Source organism: Bos mutus, chromosome X (genome assembly GCF_027580195.1).
Source record: "Bos mutus isolate GX-2022 chromosome X, NWIPB_WYAK_1.1, whole genome shotgun sequence".
NCBI classification, from domain to species: domain Eukaryota; kingdom Metazoa; phylum Chordata; class Mammalia; order Artiodactyla; family Bovidae; genus Bos; species Bos mutus.
The window spans coordinates 41,342,032-41,357,819 of NC_091646.1; the positions used below are offsets into that span (position 1 = coordinate 41,342,032).

The following is a 15,788-nucleotide window of genomic DNA, read 5'->3' on the forward strand; positions in this document are numbered from 1 at the left end:
TTCTGTGTTTCTAGTTAGTGCCTTCACTTGTGTAGTATTTTATTATGCCTTTTCATTATTTTTTAACTTATTGTGTTTAAGGTTTCCTTTTTCCAGCCTTCAATGTTGAATTCTTTCTTTCTCTTGGTTTCTGCCCTCCTAAGGTTGTTTCAGTGGTTTCTGTAAGCTTTGTATGGGGGGAGATTTGTGCTGAATTTTTTTTCCTTTTACAGGCAAGGCTGAGTGAAGTGGGAATCCTATCTGCTGATGATTGGGTTTGTAGTTTTGTTTTGTTTGTCATTTAGATGCAGTGTCTTGCACAAGGTGCTACTGGTGGTTGGGTGATGCTGGGCCTTGTATTCAAGTGGTTTCCTTTGGGGGAGTTCTCAATATTTGACACTCCCTAGGGTTAATTCTCTGGTAGTCTAGGGTCTTGGAATCAGTGCTCCCACTGAAAAGGTCAGGGTTTGATCTCTGGTCAGGAGCGAAGATTCCACAAGTGGCTTGTTATGGCATTAAGTGAGATTAAAACAAATGCCCAGAAACGAGAAACCAAAGATGAACCCCAGACAAATGGCAGTTACAAAATCATGAAGATAATAATTAAAATAGTGGAATATACACATATACATATACACCCATAAGCAAAATCAAAGCAGTCCAACAAAAATAAAGTACAATATATTGACCTGGTGAACAAAGGAAACCAAAAATTATATCCACCAGCTAAGAACAAAACTAACTAAAGCACAAACTATAAAACATAATTAAAGCAAGGTGCCAAGTGGGGAATAAAGAAATGAAAACAAAACTAACAAATATGTTTAGAGGAAATGAAAGGAAGAATATATACGCAAAGGTAAATAGAGGTAGATAAAGAAGATTTATATACATTAAAGATTTACTGCAAGGGGAAAAGAACAGTAAGAAAAGCAAACAAAGGAACAAATGTAGAAAAAATAATATGTTTTAAAAAATTAAAATTAAAAAAAAAGAGAAAAAAAAAAAAGAAGAAGAAAGAAAAAAAAGAAAACTCCACAGAACTGCAAAAGCCCAACATAGAGGCAGAGGTTTATAACAATACAAAGTGTGACTGAAAAAAAAAACTCAAAATCTTAATTAGATATCATTGTGCCAATAAAATCAACAACTACAATGGGGGGTGGGGGTGGAGAAAAGGAAAAAACAAAGAAAAAAATTCAAAAGAATCTATAGAACAAGTCAAAACATAAGAATTATAATTGTTTTACTTGAGTCACTGCTATCAGAGTCCTTTCCCTTTCTGGGAGTCACAGTCCACCTCACCACCCTAGGATGCCCTCCAACACTGTGCTGGTCTCTGGATCTGCTGTGGGGGCAGCTCAGATTCTAATCTGGTCCTACTCCTGTGTGTTCTTGCCTCCAAGGTCCACAGCTATCAGAACTAGTGAGTTTTCTCTTGTGGGAGCTTTCAATATCCTTTTATATAGTCCATAGACACAGAGTCTGCCTAGTTGATTGTGTGGATTTAATCTGCAGCTTGTACAGCTGGTGGGAAGGTTTTGGGTCTTCTTCCTTAGCCACACTGCCCCTGGGTTTCTATTGTGGTTTTGTTTCCACCTCTGCATGTGGGTTGTCCACTGGGGTTTGCTCCTGAGGCTGCCCTGGAAGACTTGGGTCTGCCCCAGTGAGAGCAAGGTGTGGAGGTGGTGCAGCTGCTTGGTTTTCAGGGTTTCTGGCAGCACCAGGTACTCAGGGGAGTTGGTGGCTAGGGCAGCAGGAAATATAGTGCTCTAGATGGGTATGACAACCAGTCTTGGCCAATATACTCCAGTACTCTTGCCTGGAGAACCCTCCTGACAGAGAAGCCTGTAGGCCACAGTTCACAGGATCGCAAAGAGTTGGACACGACTGAAGCAACCCTGTGTGCATAGATGAAAGACTTCTTTTTTGCCTGTGGCAGCTCTTCCCCTGTGAGGCTTGAGCGTGAAGGTGGCACAGCTGCTTGGGTTGAGGGGACCTTGGTGGTGCCAAGTGTGCAAGCACATGGATTGCCTCTGCCACAGGAGTTATGGCCTGATCAGGGTCTTTTTTTGAGCCTCTTGTGGCTGGCAATCAGAAGGCCTCTTTGGCCAGTCTTTTTCCATGGCTCTGCCCATTCAGGCACTTAAGGGGCTCCCTTGCCTGGGAGCCTTCTCTGTTGTTTGGTGTGTCAGGCACATAGAGGGGGGCCCCCCTGGATGGGTTCCTACTCTGTAGATTGGCGTGCCAAGCACTTAAAGGGGCACCCTGGGTGGGATCCTACTCTGTAGTTCAGTGTGTCAGGCATTTGATGGGCCAGTCTCTCTATTGTTCAACTGCAGATGCTGGTGTGTGGGAAGAGAGAGGCTACGGTCATGGCTCCACTCCCTTGGCATGACTCAACAATGTCGCCTTGCTTCCATGGCTACCTGGCTTTCCTCCACAGGCATTTCCCACCACAGTCTCCTCCCTCACATCCCCCTCGATCCGTTTCTCTGCAGTCAACAGCAGCCCTCACCCAGGGATTGCTCCACAATCCCTAAATTCCAGTTCCCAGCTGCTGCACCTTCCAGGTGACCTGCATCCCTGTCCAAAGTATTCATGTTTGCAGTAGGGACTGTCTGATTCTCATTCCATTTAGGCTGCACAGATCAGCTGTTTCACCCTCAGCCTTAAATGTTTTTCCTCTGACTCAGATAATTGCCCTGATGTGGGGATCAGACCCCTGCTTCAGTTCCCCCACTTGCCAAAGGCAGGTCCAATGATACTAAAACACTGGAAAAACAGGGGGCTGTTTTTCCCCCTAGTTCCTTTGACCAAGTTTTGCATGGTTTAATATATTCTTTTCCGCTGATCAAGTACTCCTGTCTGCTCTCAGTTGGTGTTCTGCATGCACTTCTGTGTCTGAAGGTGTATTCCTAATGTATCTGTGGAGAGAGATGTACTCCACATCCACCTACTCCTCTGCCATCTTGTTCTCTCCTTGTTCATGTCTTTAGCCTATTTCAATCTACTGGGTTTGGCTTCCACTGAAAGGAGAACTTCATATAAGGATTTAGTTTATTTGAGAGATGATCTCAGAAAGAAGGAGTTGAAGATTTGGTAGAGTAATAAAAAGAGGAAGGAAAGAGAATAAAACGGTGCATGGATGCATTATTTAGATCACTGCAAGTTTTAGGGACAAGATGGAAGAGACTCATTTCTTCCTGTCCCTTCTCACTAGATACAACTATAAACTTTGAATTTACAGTGCATTTGGCAACCAAAGGAGAAAATTCTGAAGGGTGGTAATAGGAAGGTATGATGGCTTGAGACTCCCAAGACTGGAGAAACAACAGAATGGCAAGTTGTCATAAGTATTCACAATCCCCCACATAGAATCATTTCTCCCCCAGGTTTAATGACAGTTCCTCTGACAACATCAAGAAAGCCCAACACTACTAGAAAAGGAGATTTATCAGGAACCTCATGAAGATTAAGTGGTCAAGGGATGCAGTCTTTTACCCAGTTGGGCAGGAGACTCCAATTACACACTGGAAAATATTGTGGGTAGCCTGGTAACAACAGCAAGTGGGGTTCCACCACAAAAGTCACCCCAGTCTGTAAAGCTTGTTTGTCTCCACTAGCATAAGACTCCCCTTCCCCACCCAGAGACATTAGTTCACCAGTAGATGAGACCCTACAACAACTGACCAGCTAGAGAAGTACACTCCATCATCCACAGACAGAAGAAGCCATGCCATAACAACATTATTGCCAGGAAAAACTCTTGCCCATGGCCTGAGACTCCTCTACCCTACCCAAAGACACCAGGTACCCAGGACAAGGGAAACATCTTCCACCCCAGCAGCAGTTACCAGTGGGAGCTACAGCACTCAGTCATGTCTGACTCTTTGTGACCCAATGGACTGTATGTAGCCCACCAGGCTCTTCTGTCCATGGAATTCTCCTGGGAAGAATACTGGAGTGGGTTGCCATTTCTTTCTCCAGGGGATCTTCCCAACCCAAGGATTGAACCTGGGTCTCCTGCATTAGATAAACCAAACAGAACAAAGTAATACTGCAAAACCTCTAAAAATAAACTATCATTATAACCACAGACTACAAAAGTACACCAGGACTTTGGTGTTATCTCTAGGCATGGTGGCTTCCTACTTAGATAAAAGATTTAAATGTGAATCTCCTAATATAATAAATAAAATGTATAGGAAATAATCATATCAAGAATCAGAGAAATCTTAACTTGAAAAAGAAAAGTTAATTAACAGATGCCAAACATCAAGATGAATCAAATGTTGGAGTCATTTAGGCATCAATTATCGTGGACCATAAGTCACCCCTTGTATTTGTCCTCCAATTTCAAGAGCAAAAATTAACAATCCATGAACAAAATTGCCTCTGTGGGAGTTGTGAGATCCAGCACCATGTGCCAAAGGACCTGGGGGAGTCTCACCCACCTGTGCATTGAATAGTAGACAGATCTTGGTACTGGTTTTGAAATCTGCAGGAGAATGTGAACCAGTTCTAGTCCCTCTTGGCTATTGTCTGAGAGTAACTGGAGAACACTGACTTGGGCAGATAGCTATGGATGTGAGTCTTTTTATAAGCTCAGATTTCCAGAAGAAAAATTTCAGCACTTCCTTGGAGTAAAATATTTACAAATTTGTACACATTGGAATGGGTAAAAGAAAAAAAAAAAAACTTCACTTTGCTAGCATCACCCTTCCCCCAGGGCAACAAAGCTTAGGGCCAAAGAAATAAATGTGTGATTTCTCCCAGGGGAGAATGGGAGACTGGGTGAGTAAACACCTGCCTTTCCCAGGTGTATGGGACATTGCCAAAGAGAAATTTCTCTCTCATAGCATCCAGAGTATTAACTTCTGAGTTGCATGACTCGGGGTAAGAAAGATCAGGGGAGTAGCATAAAAGATTCCTAGAGGGTATTAAAGGGATATGATTTCTAATGATGGCATTCTGGAGTCCATTAGGAAAACTACCCAGAAGCTTCAAGGAAAATCTCAACTGCAAATCCCCCGGACTGGTTCACAGACACCCACAGTATATAATACCAAATTCATACCTCCCCCAACTCTGCAGCTGGCTCTCTGTGGTGACCATGACAGTGCGATTTGGAAGAAGACTAGGGAACGTTCACAGAAAGCAGGTCAGGGTCTGTGGGCAAGGGAGAAAGCATAAAGTTTAGCTGTAGTATTTCCTTCAAGAAAACAAAAGAACGGCAACCAACAACTGGCCTGATGCACTGTAGGATAATGAGAAGCCGTATAAGCTTAAGAATTCCGCCACAAGAAAGAACAAGAAGCATGGAGCAGTTGTATCCATACAATGTCTTAGAGAGTCTCAGGATTAACAGCAGGACTAATTAAAGATATTTCTAACCTGAATGCAGTTAGTAATGGTTGGAAGTAGTAATTGTTATTTCAACTGTGAAGACAGAAACACAAAACTCTAAGGAATGTGAAGAATTAAAGAAATACGATGGCACTAAAAGATTACAATAACCTTCTATAACCAAACACAAAGATATGGAGCTCTATGTTTTATACAATAAAGAATTCAAAATAGCGGTTTTAAGGAAACTCAGCTACAAAAAAACTTACAGACAATTCAGTGAAATCAAGAAAACAATACATAATCAAAATGAAAAATTTAACAAAGACATAGAAATCATAAAAATGAACCAAACACAGAGCTGAAGAATTCATGAAAATGAAAAAAAAATGCAATAAAGATCATAAACAGCAGAATAGATCAAATAGAAGAAAAAATATCAGTGGAGTCAGTGAGATAGAGGATAGAGACTGTGAAATAACCCAGTCAGAGAACAACAACAACAAAAAGAGTGAAATAAAGCCTTATGTGATCTATGGGAGACCATGAAAACACACACACACACAAATCATTGAAATTCCAGAAGGCAAAGTGAGAGAGGAGTCAGAAAGCTTATTTAATGAATAGTGGCTGAGAACTTTCCACAACTGGGGAGAGTTTAGACCCCCAAATTAATGAAATAGTTCATCCCATTATTTCAAGCCAAAACATTTTTTTTCCAAGACACATTATGATAGAACTGCCAAAATGAAAGACAAAGAATGTTAAAGGCAACAAGTGAAAAGAAGATTGTAATCTACAAAAGAACTCTCATTATACTTTCTTGGCAGAACCCTTACAGGCCAAGAGAGAGTAGGATGATAAATTCAAAGTTCTGAAAGGGAAAAAAAAATGCTAACCAAGAATGCTCTATCTGGCAAAGTTATTCTTCAACAATGAAAGAGAATAAAGACTTTCCCAGACAAACAAAAACTCAGGGAATTTATCCCCTCTAGACATGCCTTAGGGTTTCCCAGGTGGTAAAGAACTTGCCTTCCAATGCAAAAGACATAAGATATGCAGTTTCAATCCCTGGATCAGGAAGACCCCTTGGAAGAGGGCATGGTAATCCACTCCAGTGTTCTTGTCTGGAGAATCCCAAGGACAGAGGAGCCTGGTGGGCTACAGTCCTTGGGGTTGCAAAGAGTTGGATATGACTGAAGCGACTTGGCATGCATGCACGCACACACGACATGCCTAACAAGAATTGTTGCAAGGAGTTCTTTAAAAGGAAATGAAAGGCCACTATTCAGTAGAAAAAAACATGTGGAGATATAAAATTCAGTGGTAAAGGTAAATACACAATTAGAATAAGACTCTAATCCTTTAATATGATGGTATGTTAACTATATATAAAGGTTACAGGACAAGAGTATCAAAAATAACTATAGCCAGTATAATTTATTAATGAATACATAATATAAAAAGTGGTAAATTGTGACATTGAAAACATAAAGTGGGGAGTAAAATGGTACAGATTTTTTATGTGATTGAAGTTAAGTTGTTTGCAGCATAACATAAACTATTATAAGGTATTTTATGTAAGTCTCATAGTATCTACGAGCAAAATTCTATAATAGACTCACAAAAATAAAAAATAAAGATAAGGCTATCAGAGCATACCATAATGGAAAATCACCAATTTAAAAAGGAAGGCAATAAGAGAGATAGCAAGAAACAAGGGAACTACAAAACAACCAGAAATCAATTTGTAATATTAATTAGTCCTTCTAGTCTAGTGTTAGTTGCTCAGTTGTGTCTGACTCTTTGCCACCCCATGGACTGTATCCTGCTAGGTTCCTCTGTCCATCGGATTCTCTAGGTAAGAATACTGGAGTGGGTTGCCATTCTCCATGGGAATTAGTCCTTACATATCAGTAATTATTCTAAATATAAATGCATTGAATTCTCCAAAAAGGTACAGAATGACTGGATGGATTTTTAAAAAAAGGACCCAAATACATGCTGATTACAAGAGAATTGCTTCAGCTTTAAGGACACAGTTAGGCTCAAAGTGAAGGAATGGTAAAAGATATTCCATGCAAGTGGAAACCAAAAAGAGGAAAGGGGTAGTGATACTTATATCAGGTAAAATAGACTTTAAGCCAAAAACAGTAACAAGAGACAAAGTCATAATATTGATATAGAGGTCAACTAAACAAGAGGACATAACAATTGGAAATATATACACACTCAACATCAGAGCACATAAATGTATTAAACAAATACTAACAGATCTGAAGGGAGAAATAGACAACATACAGTAATAGTATGAAACTCTAATATCCCACTTCCAGCAATGGATAGATCATCCAGACAAAATATAAATAAGAAATTATTGGACTTGAACCATACTGTAGAACAGATAGACCTAAAAGATACATATAGGACCTTCTGCCAACAGCAGCAGACTATACATTATTATCAAGGATGCATTGAATATTCTCCAGGATACATAATATAGTAGGCCACAAAACGAGTCTTAGCAAATTTAAGAAGACTGAAATCATACCAAATGTCACTTCCAACCACAGTGGTAAGCAACTTGAAGTCAAAACCAAGAAACTGGAAAATTTACAAATACATAGAAATTAAACAACACAGTCCTGAACAACCAATGCGTCAAATAAGAAATCAAAAGGGAAATCAAAAATATATTAAAATATGAAAATGTAAAAACAACATACTGAAACATGAGATCCTGTAAAAATAGTTCCAAGAGTTTAATCAAATTATTGAATTGTTAATCTTGTCTTTAACTGTATTGGGGATGCTTTCTGTCACTATTTCTTTATATTATTTTCTGCACTACCCTCTTTTTCTCTTCTCTGTGTCTGGGACCTTGCTGAAAGTGAAATTGAAAGTGGATCAGTCATGTCCAACTTTTTGTGACCCCATGGAGTCCATGGAATTCCCTAGGCCAGAATACTGGAGTGGGTAGCCATTCCCTTCTCCAGGGAATCTTCCCAACCTGGGGATCAAACCCAGGTTTCCCACATTGCAGGCAGATTCTTTATCAGCTGAGCCACCAGGGAAGCTCAAGAATACTGGAGTGGGTAGTTTATCCCTTCTCCAGCGGATCTTCCCGACCCAGGAATTGAACCAGGGTCTCCTGCATTGCAGGTGGATTTTTACCAGCTGAGCTACCAGGGAAGCCCTACCAGTGACCTTGTTGGTATACAAAAAAATTAATCCAAAAATATCCACTCCAAGGCCCAGAATAATAAATCCTCTAAAAACAAAAGGCAAAGGAAAAATCTTGAAAGGAGTCAGAAAGAAACAAAATTTTACCTATACCTGATTGTAGAGCCATAGTCAACTACATTAGTGATGTAGGAGACAAATCAAGAGAGAGTGATATCCCAGTGGCTGAGAGAGGAAATTGTTTCAAGGAGTGAGCAGTGCAAAGCGTATCAGTGTTGACTTACGTAGACTAGGGACCAATGGGATACCCCATTTTTTCTGATCCCTCAGACTTTCATGGAACCCTAATGGATAAATAACAATAGTCCAAATAAGTTTAAATTTCCTCTCAGACTGGTAGAATAGGAATTGGAGTTCAAATAACCATTTTTGCTTGTTTTGAATTAGTTTTTGCACATACAGGTTTGTGGAGTAAAATTCATAGGTACTTTCTACTTGTCGAATGAAATGTCTATTTCCCCAGTTTGTCATATAATGTTAATTTTACTTTTAGGGAGAAGATTTTCATTTTTGTGTGGTCTAATTTTCTTTGAACTTCATTGTATTCCTTTCTCACTGTGGATTTGTGAGACTCCATGGTATTGGAAGTTTGCGTTTAGAATTTTGGAAATAGTGTTCCATTTGGCACTGCAGATGGTGACTGCAACCATGAAATTAAAAGACGCTTACTCATTGGAAGGAAAGTTATGACCAACCTAGATAGCATATTAAAAAGCAGAGACATTACTTTGTTAACAAAGGTCCGTCTAGTCAAGGCTATGGTTTTTCCAGTGGTCATGTATGGATGTGAGTGTTGGACTGTGAACAAAGCTGAGTGCAGAAGAATTGATCCTTTTGAACCATGGTGTTGGAGAAGACTCTTGAGAGTCCCTTGGGACTGCAAGGAGATCCAACCAGTCCATCCTATAGGAGATCAGTTCTGGGTGTTCATTGGAAGGACTGATGTTTAGCTGAAACTCCAGTACTTTGGCCACCTCATGCCAAGAGTTGACTCATAGGAAAAGACCCTGATGCTGGGAAAGATTGAGGGCAGAAGGAGAAGGGGACGACAGAGGACGAGATGGTCAGATGGCATCACCGACTCAATGGACATGGGTTTGGGTGAACTCTGGGAGTTGGTGATGGACAGGGAAGCCTGGTGTGCTGCAGTTCATGAGGTCGCAAAGAGTCAGACATGACTGAGAGACTGAACTGAACTGAACTGAGCAAATCAGACACATTCTTTCATCATCTAAAAAAGTACCTTTGGGGATTGCCTAGAATTTGGTATATTGGTTTATGGGAACATAATTTAAAATTTTGGGATCAAAAGTATATTGACATACTTTGGTGATCCTTAAATATGTCTCAGGACGCTTGCAACATTGAGTTGTTCTTGTGAAAAAAGAATCACATTCAAACCAAGTGTTTGTACAAAACAGTTAGATGACTTGTTTTTTTGTGCTGTTTTACTAAATGACCTTTGTCATTTCTCATGATCCTTGGGTAATTACTAATGGGGCATAGTGGTCCATTATGTGTTGCTTTTAAAGGTAAACAAAACTTTAAAAGACACTATTTTAATTTTATTTTGATCTATCCTTTGTTTCACTTCAGGTTTATAGGGTAAAGCCATGTGAAGTTACCCCAAAGGTCATTACCCTTTGGTCCCCAGAACCCGGATGGTACTTTGATGAAAGAATTGAATTTGTCAGTCTTAATTTTAGGCTGTTGTAAATTTAATAGTACTAAATACAAAGCAAAAAAAAAAAAAACTCATTTTTCAACTATTATTTTTATTGAGTATAAGTACCAAATGAGCCACTTGGACATATGGGATGGCAACATAAGAAAAAGTTAATCTTGAACCTGATTTTACATTTATCTACAAAGTAGGCTGTGTACTAGCTTCTGAAAAGATAAATCCATATATAATCCATTTTATTCCCTTAGGAACTATTCTTTTTATATCAGTTGACATGGTTATTAATAACATAAAATGTGATATTTACAATATTTTTTGAAACATGTTTGGCCTTTATTATATTAGCTGTTTATTAAAAAGTAGCCAACCTGAATATCCTTAGGTGAAGGTTATAGGACCTATAAGGAAAAAAGTGTTATTATATTGGAAAAAGATTAATAGATTTGCAGTGTTGGAGTCTGTAAACCCACTGCTCCCTTTGAGAATGATAAAGTTACTAACCACGATTTCTATTCATGACCTACCATATCCTCTCCTTTGGTAAAGAGTTCCCAGGATAATGCCATTTTTCAGTCTTGGGGTGTTACCCTGACCGTTCTAATTCCAATCTGTGTTGATATTATTACTCCTTGGCTCATAACAGTGTCTTTTAAAGTAGTAGAAGTCTGTGGGACCTATGTATCAAGCTGAATGAGTCAATTTGATTATAATGAAGTACTTTAAATTTAGCCTATAAAAGCCTGTGCAAGTATGCCGTGTACAGGTAACACAACTCCAGAATGTCTGGCCATACTTGACAAATTAGAACCATACCAACTGGCACTCACAGTTAAGTCTGATGAATCTCTCCAAAATGTTCTGAGACAATAGCATCTTCATGGAACCATTCCTCTAATGCTTTTGTGATCTGTTGAGAGAAGTGCTGTTCCTCTTCTGATCCCAGCTGAAGGACTCAAATCTTTCATGTTTGCTCTATCTTCCATTTTCTACCACCACTCCACACTAAACCTTTTCTTGGATATCAATAAACTATAAATATTTTTAAAAATATTTATTTTTTGACTGTGGTGGATCTTTGTTACTGTGCACAGGCTTTATGTAGTTGTGGTGCTTGGGCTTCTCACTGTGGTGGCTTCTCTTGTTACAGAGCATGGGCTCTAGCTCTAGGTACATGGCTCAGTAGACGCGGCTCTCAGGCTCTATAGCGCTGGCTCAGTAGTTGTGGCCCATGGGCTCAGTTGCTCTGTGGCAAGGCAGATTCTTAACCACTGAACCACCAGGGAAGCCCTGATCTATAAATATTTACTACTCTCTTTGGATACAGTTTTTACTCTTTGGGATGGGAAGGAAGTCAGCATTAAAACTTGCTCAGGTTTTACCCTTGCTCATACCCCATGAGTCTGTGTAAAATTCTACACATTTAGAGGAAATGTGTTATTAGTTTTTTTTTAATTTTATTATTATTATTATTTATTACTTTACAATATTGTATTGGTTTTGCCATACATCAACATGCATCCGCCACGGGTGTACACGTGTTCCCCATCCTGAACCCCCCTCCCACCTCCTCCCCATCCCATCCCTCTGGGTCATCCTAGTGCACCAGCCCCAAGCTTCCTGTATCCTGCATCGAACCTGGACTGGCGATTCGTTTCTTATATGATATTGTACATGTTTTAATGCCATTCTCCCAAATCATCCTCCCCCTCCCTCTCCCACAGAGTCCAAAAGACTGTTCTATACATCTGTGTCTCTTTTGCTGTCTCACGTACAGGGTTGTCGTTACCATCTTTCTAAATTCCATGTATATGCATTAGTATACGGTATTGGTGTTTTTCTTTCTGGCTTACTTCACTCTGTATAATAGGCTCCAGTTTCATCCACCTCATTAGAACTGATTCAAATGTCTTCTTTTTAATGGCTGAGTAATACTCCATTGTGTATATGTACCACAGCTTTCTTATCCATTCATCTGCTGATGGACATCTAGGTTGCTTCCATGTTATTAGTTTTTAATTCCACTACCGCACAACCCATAAAGATTTTGGTCCAATTAATATACCCCTCCTTCACTAGAATTCCTAATGGAACAATAGGTAGAACCCCTAACACCTTCTAATCAGTGCATTATTACATACTTTAAGGAAATGAATAATCCTTCAATGAGTCTTAATTCTGAAGTATTAGATGAGTATAGTTCAAATAATGACATCAATCAATACATTTAAAATTTTTTATTTTTAGAGATTGAACAATGATTCATTGCAATTTTTCTGAATAAACAATTAGCAGTCTCAAAGATTATTTCAATAAATTTTAAAATTAGAGCACAGATTGCATACAAATTGATTTTAAATATGCACAGTTTTGAAAAGAACTTAAGAGTACTTAAAAGATCCAATGACATCAATCAATACGTTTAAAATTTTTTAGAGATTGAACAATGATTCATTGCAGGTTTTCTGATGAAACAATTAGCAGTCTCAAAGATTATTTCTATAAAATTTAAAATTAGAGCACATATTGAATACAAATCGATTTAAATAGGTACAGTTTTGAAAAGAACTGAAGAGTACTTAAAAGATCCCATTGATTTCATGTGGCATGATTCCTAGTTTAATTGATAGTGCCTCAGTTAAGTAAGTCCTGGCAGAAAACACTTACTGATTAATTATCTAGAAACTGGTAGCACTAAAATATTAAAATTTATGCATTCAAATGGTTTGTGTGTGTGCTTGTGTGTATGCATGTATGATTTGTGCTTTGCCTAATCTACTATCTTAACGATTATCCTTTCTGTTTCCTGAGGCGCTTAACCTTACTTCAAAAGACCTAATCATACTGAACTTTTCTTGTCAGCTCTTTGCATATATCACATTTCTAGTTTACAATGATTTCTTCTATTTTGGACAAGGGCTTTGGAGTAAAAACTAAAGTACACTAAAATAAACTGTACTCTGTCCCAATGCTACTCACAAGCTGCCAGAACTTTCATGCTTCAACTCACAGGACTTGGGAATTTGGCTTTCCAGGAATCCCTGTCAATGCTTCTGTGATGAGCCAGGGCTTCCAGGTGCTGCTGCTACAAGGTGAGGTGTAGTTACAATTTTTTCTTTACTGTGCACTGACTATGAAATGTAATTGCTCCTTCATTTTCTTGTTTCAGCTGGCAAAGGATGTAAAAATTCCAGATGGATTAAACATCTAAATTGGAAATATTCATTACCAACAAATGACTAAATATTTTCAGTCCTTCCTAAGCTCGCTATCCAACATCTAATCTCCCTTAGTATGTGCCTAGCTTCCTTTCCTCTTAGCACCTTATCATTTAACGCTCAATTACACATTTGCAATCTCTCTTGCTTATTTACTTTGGGACACCTCTGTAGATGCAGTTCACTACTGTGTATATTTGCTAGAATGACAGCCACAGAGCACAATGGGAGTTGACTTCCTAAAATAGTTTACTGTCTTACTGTGTTAAAAATATGATTTAAGATAAAACTTATTTTTGAACCTTAACTGAGTAAATATTATGAAGAAAAAAATGAATTTTTAAAAGACTTGATTCTACACACTACTTAAATGAGAGAATTTTCTGAAATTCAAACATAGCAAGCTCCATCTGCTCAGCGATGAGGTACTTGCACAAAGTTCCCCATGGCCTTTTTGGTGTACAAATTAAAAAGGAAGACTAATTCTAAGGAAATAATTTGACATAAAAGTTTGTTTTCTCTTTAAACTACTGCATTTAAAAAGTTATTTGAGTTGTAAACACTCAAGGATAAGCCAGTTTTAAGATCACATTATTGTGTCACAGTAACAAATGCGAATCACATTTATCTTTAATTCATGGATTCAGGTTCTCCTAAATTCTCATTATTGAGCTACTACATTCTTGATAAAAGTTATTAGGAAAATCCAAATCATCATTCCTGGCACCTAGGTACCAAGAAATAGTGTGCTATTATGAAATCACATATAGTTAGCTGCTTTTGTATTTTGGTTAACCAGGTAGTTTGAAAATTATTATCCCACTAGCACTGTCTTCAGATTTTAGAAGTAGAACTAGAGGAATTATAGTGAGGTATACTTTGTGGTAGTTCTGTTGCTTCTTTATTGCCCCAGAACTAACCATGGTATTGAGGATGGATATGGAGAAATGATACTTTTCACCAGGTAGCAATTACCATAGGCGACCAAATGCCACCTATCTATGGCGTCTATAATATATAGGGGTGATGGACTAGCATGATTTTTTTCACTGCTATAAATTTGCGACCTAGGTATTTGATAAAGTTGTATTTTTTTCCAAATCTTTCCTTTTAACCTATTACATTAAGTCCCTACATATGAACTTATCACTTTTAGATTAATTTCTGATTTTACAGAAATAGAACCATGAAAAACACAAGTATTAGCGGTCAAAACTTTTTGTTGTTTTATTTTCTTATTTTTGCTTAATAACTGGAGGGAAGTTTTCCTACAGTTTAATCTGGGATCAGGAAAATACTCAAAGCTGTCTGATAGTCACATTGTTGGCCATATAAGAATTTTGATAAATCAACCAATCTGTCTTTGGGACAGAACTTGACGCCTACTTTAAAGTATTAAAAAATACAACTTATTCTACAGTACATATGTATAGGAGTTCAGTCCTGTAATCAGGCTTGCAAGTGTATTATTTGGTGGTTCTTATAGTTATTGCACATCTTTGGGGTTTCTGAGGAAAATCAACCATTTTAGGCTTTCTTCCTTTCTCCTTATCAAGAGAAAACCAGCTTAACATGGGATGAAAAGAACATAACTGGTCTCTAACCGTGGGCTTAACTGTCATGGAGCAATGAGGGAAAAGGGGGGCCTTTCCCCCTTTATCACTGTATTTTCTCCAGGCATGCAGGTTGTTCAGCCTTAGGTCTGGTTTATACCTAGTCCTTATTATTTTCATTTCATAATCTAACATTCGGTTCTTTCTAGGACTTAGCAAATCTGTATATGGTTTGTTGCTATTTTGATATTTTTCTGGGGGGGAAAAAAAAACCCTCATTCAGGGGCAACTCTTTTGAAAGCTGTTTGGAATCTAACGCATTACAGGTTTCTTAACTCCATGTTGTAAAATTCCGAATATAGATACTGTCCAAACTGTCCAAAGAGTAATGTTTGAATTCACAGTAACAAAAGTTACAAAGTTTGTGCAAAAGATATTGTACACCATTGGAGTACATAGAGCTTGCTATAGTTAATTTTATATATAAAGCTGCATTTATCATTAAAACTATTCTGTGCTACATTAAAAGTAAAGTATCTGATTTAATTTTTCCCTACAAGTAAAAGTGAATGCTCATTTAATCTCAGAAAATTTAAAAATGCAAATTGTATATTTATGATGCTTATAATCAGTATAATAAATCATTGGAAACTTTTAAACACCATAATTGCTTTGGAGCTCTTCAAGTTTTCCAAGGGTCATGAAGTAAACCCGGCTGTGATGATTGCGCAGGATAGAGGTAAAGAATAGCTTTAAAAAGAGAGA

General features: G+C 38.2%; 1 protein-coding gene across 3 annotated transcripts in view; it reads right to left on the reverse strand.

Annotated features, from left to right (window-relative positions):
• Positions 1 to 12,512: 12,512 nt before the first annotated feature.
• NRK (Nik related kinase) overlaps positions 12,513 to 15,788 on the reverse strand; it is a 127,991-nt gene continuing 124,715 nt past the window's right edge. For all 3 annotated transcript variants that reach the window (XM_070365895.1, XM_070365894.1, XM_070365896.1), the window contains one exon: positions 12,513 to 15,773. In XM_070365895.1, coding sequence (XP_070221996.1) covers positions 15,678 to 15,773 — 96 coding nt within the window. In that variant the 3' untranslated portion in view covers positions 12,513 to 15,677. The remainder of the gene's footprint in view (positions 15,774 to 15,788) is intronic.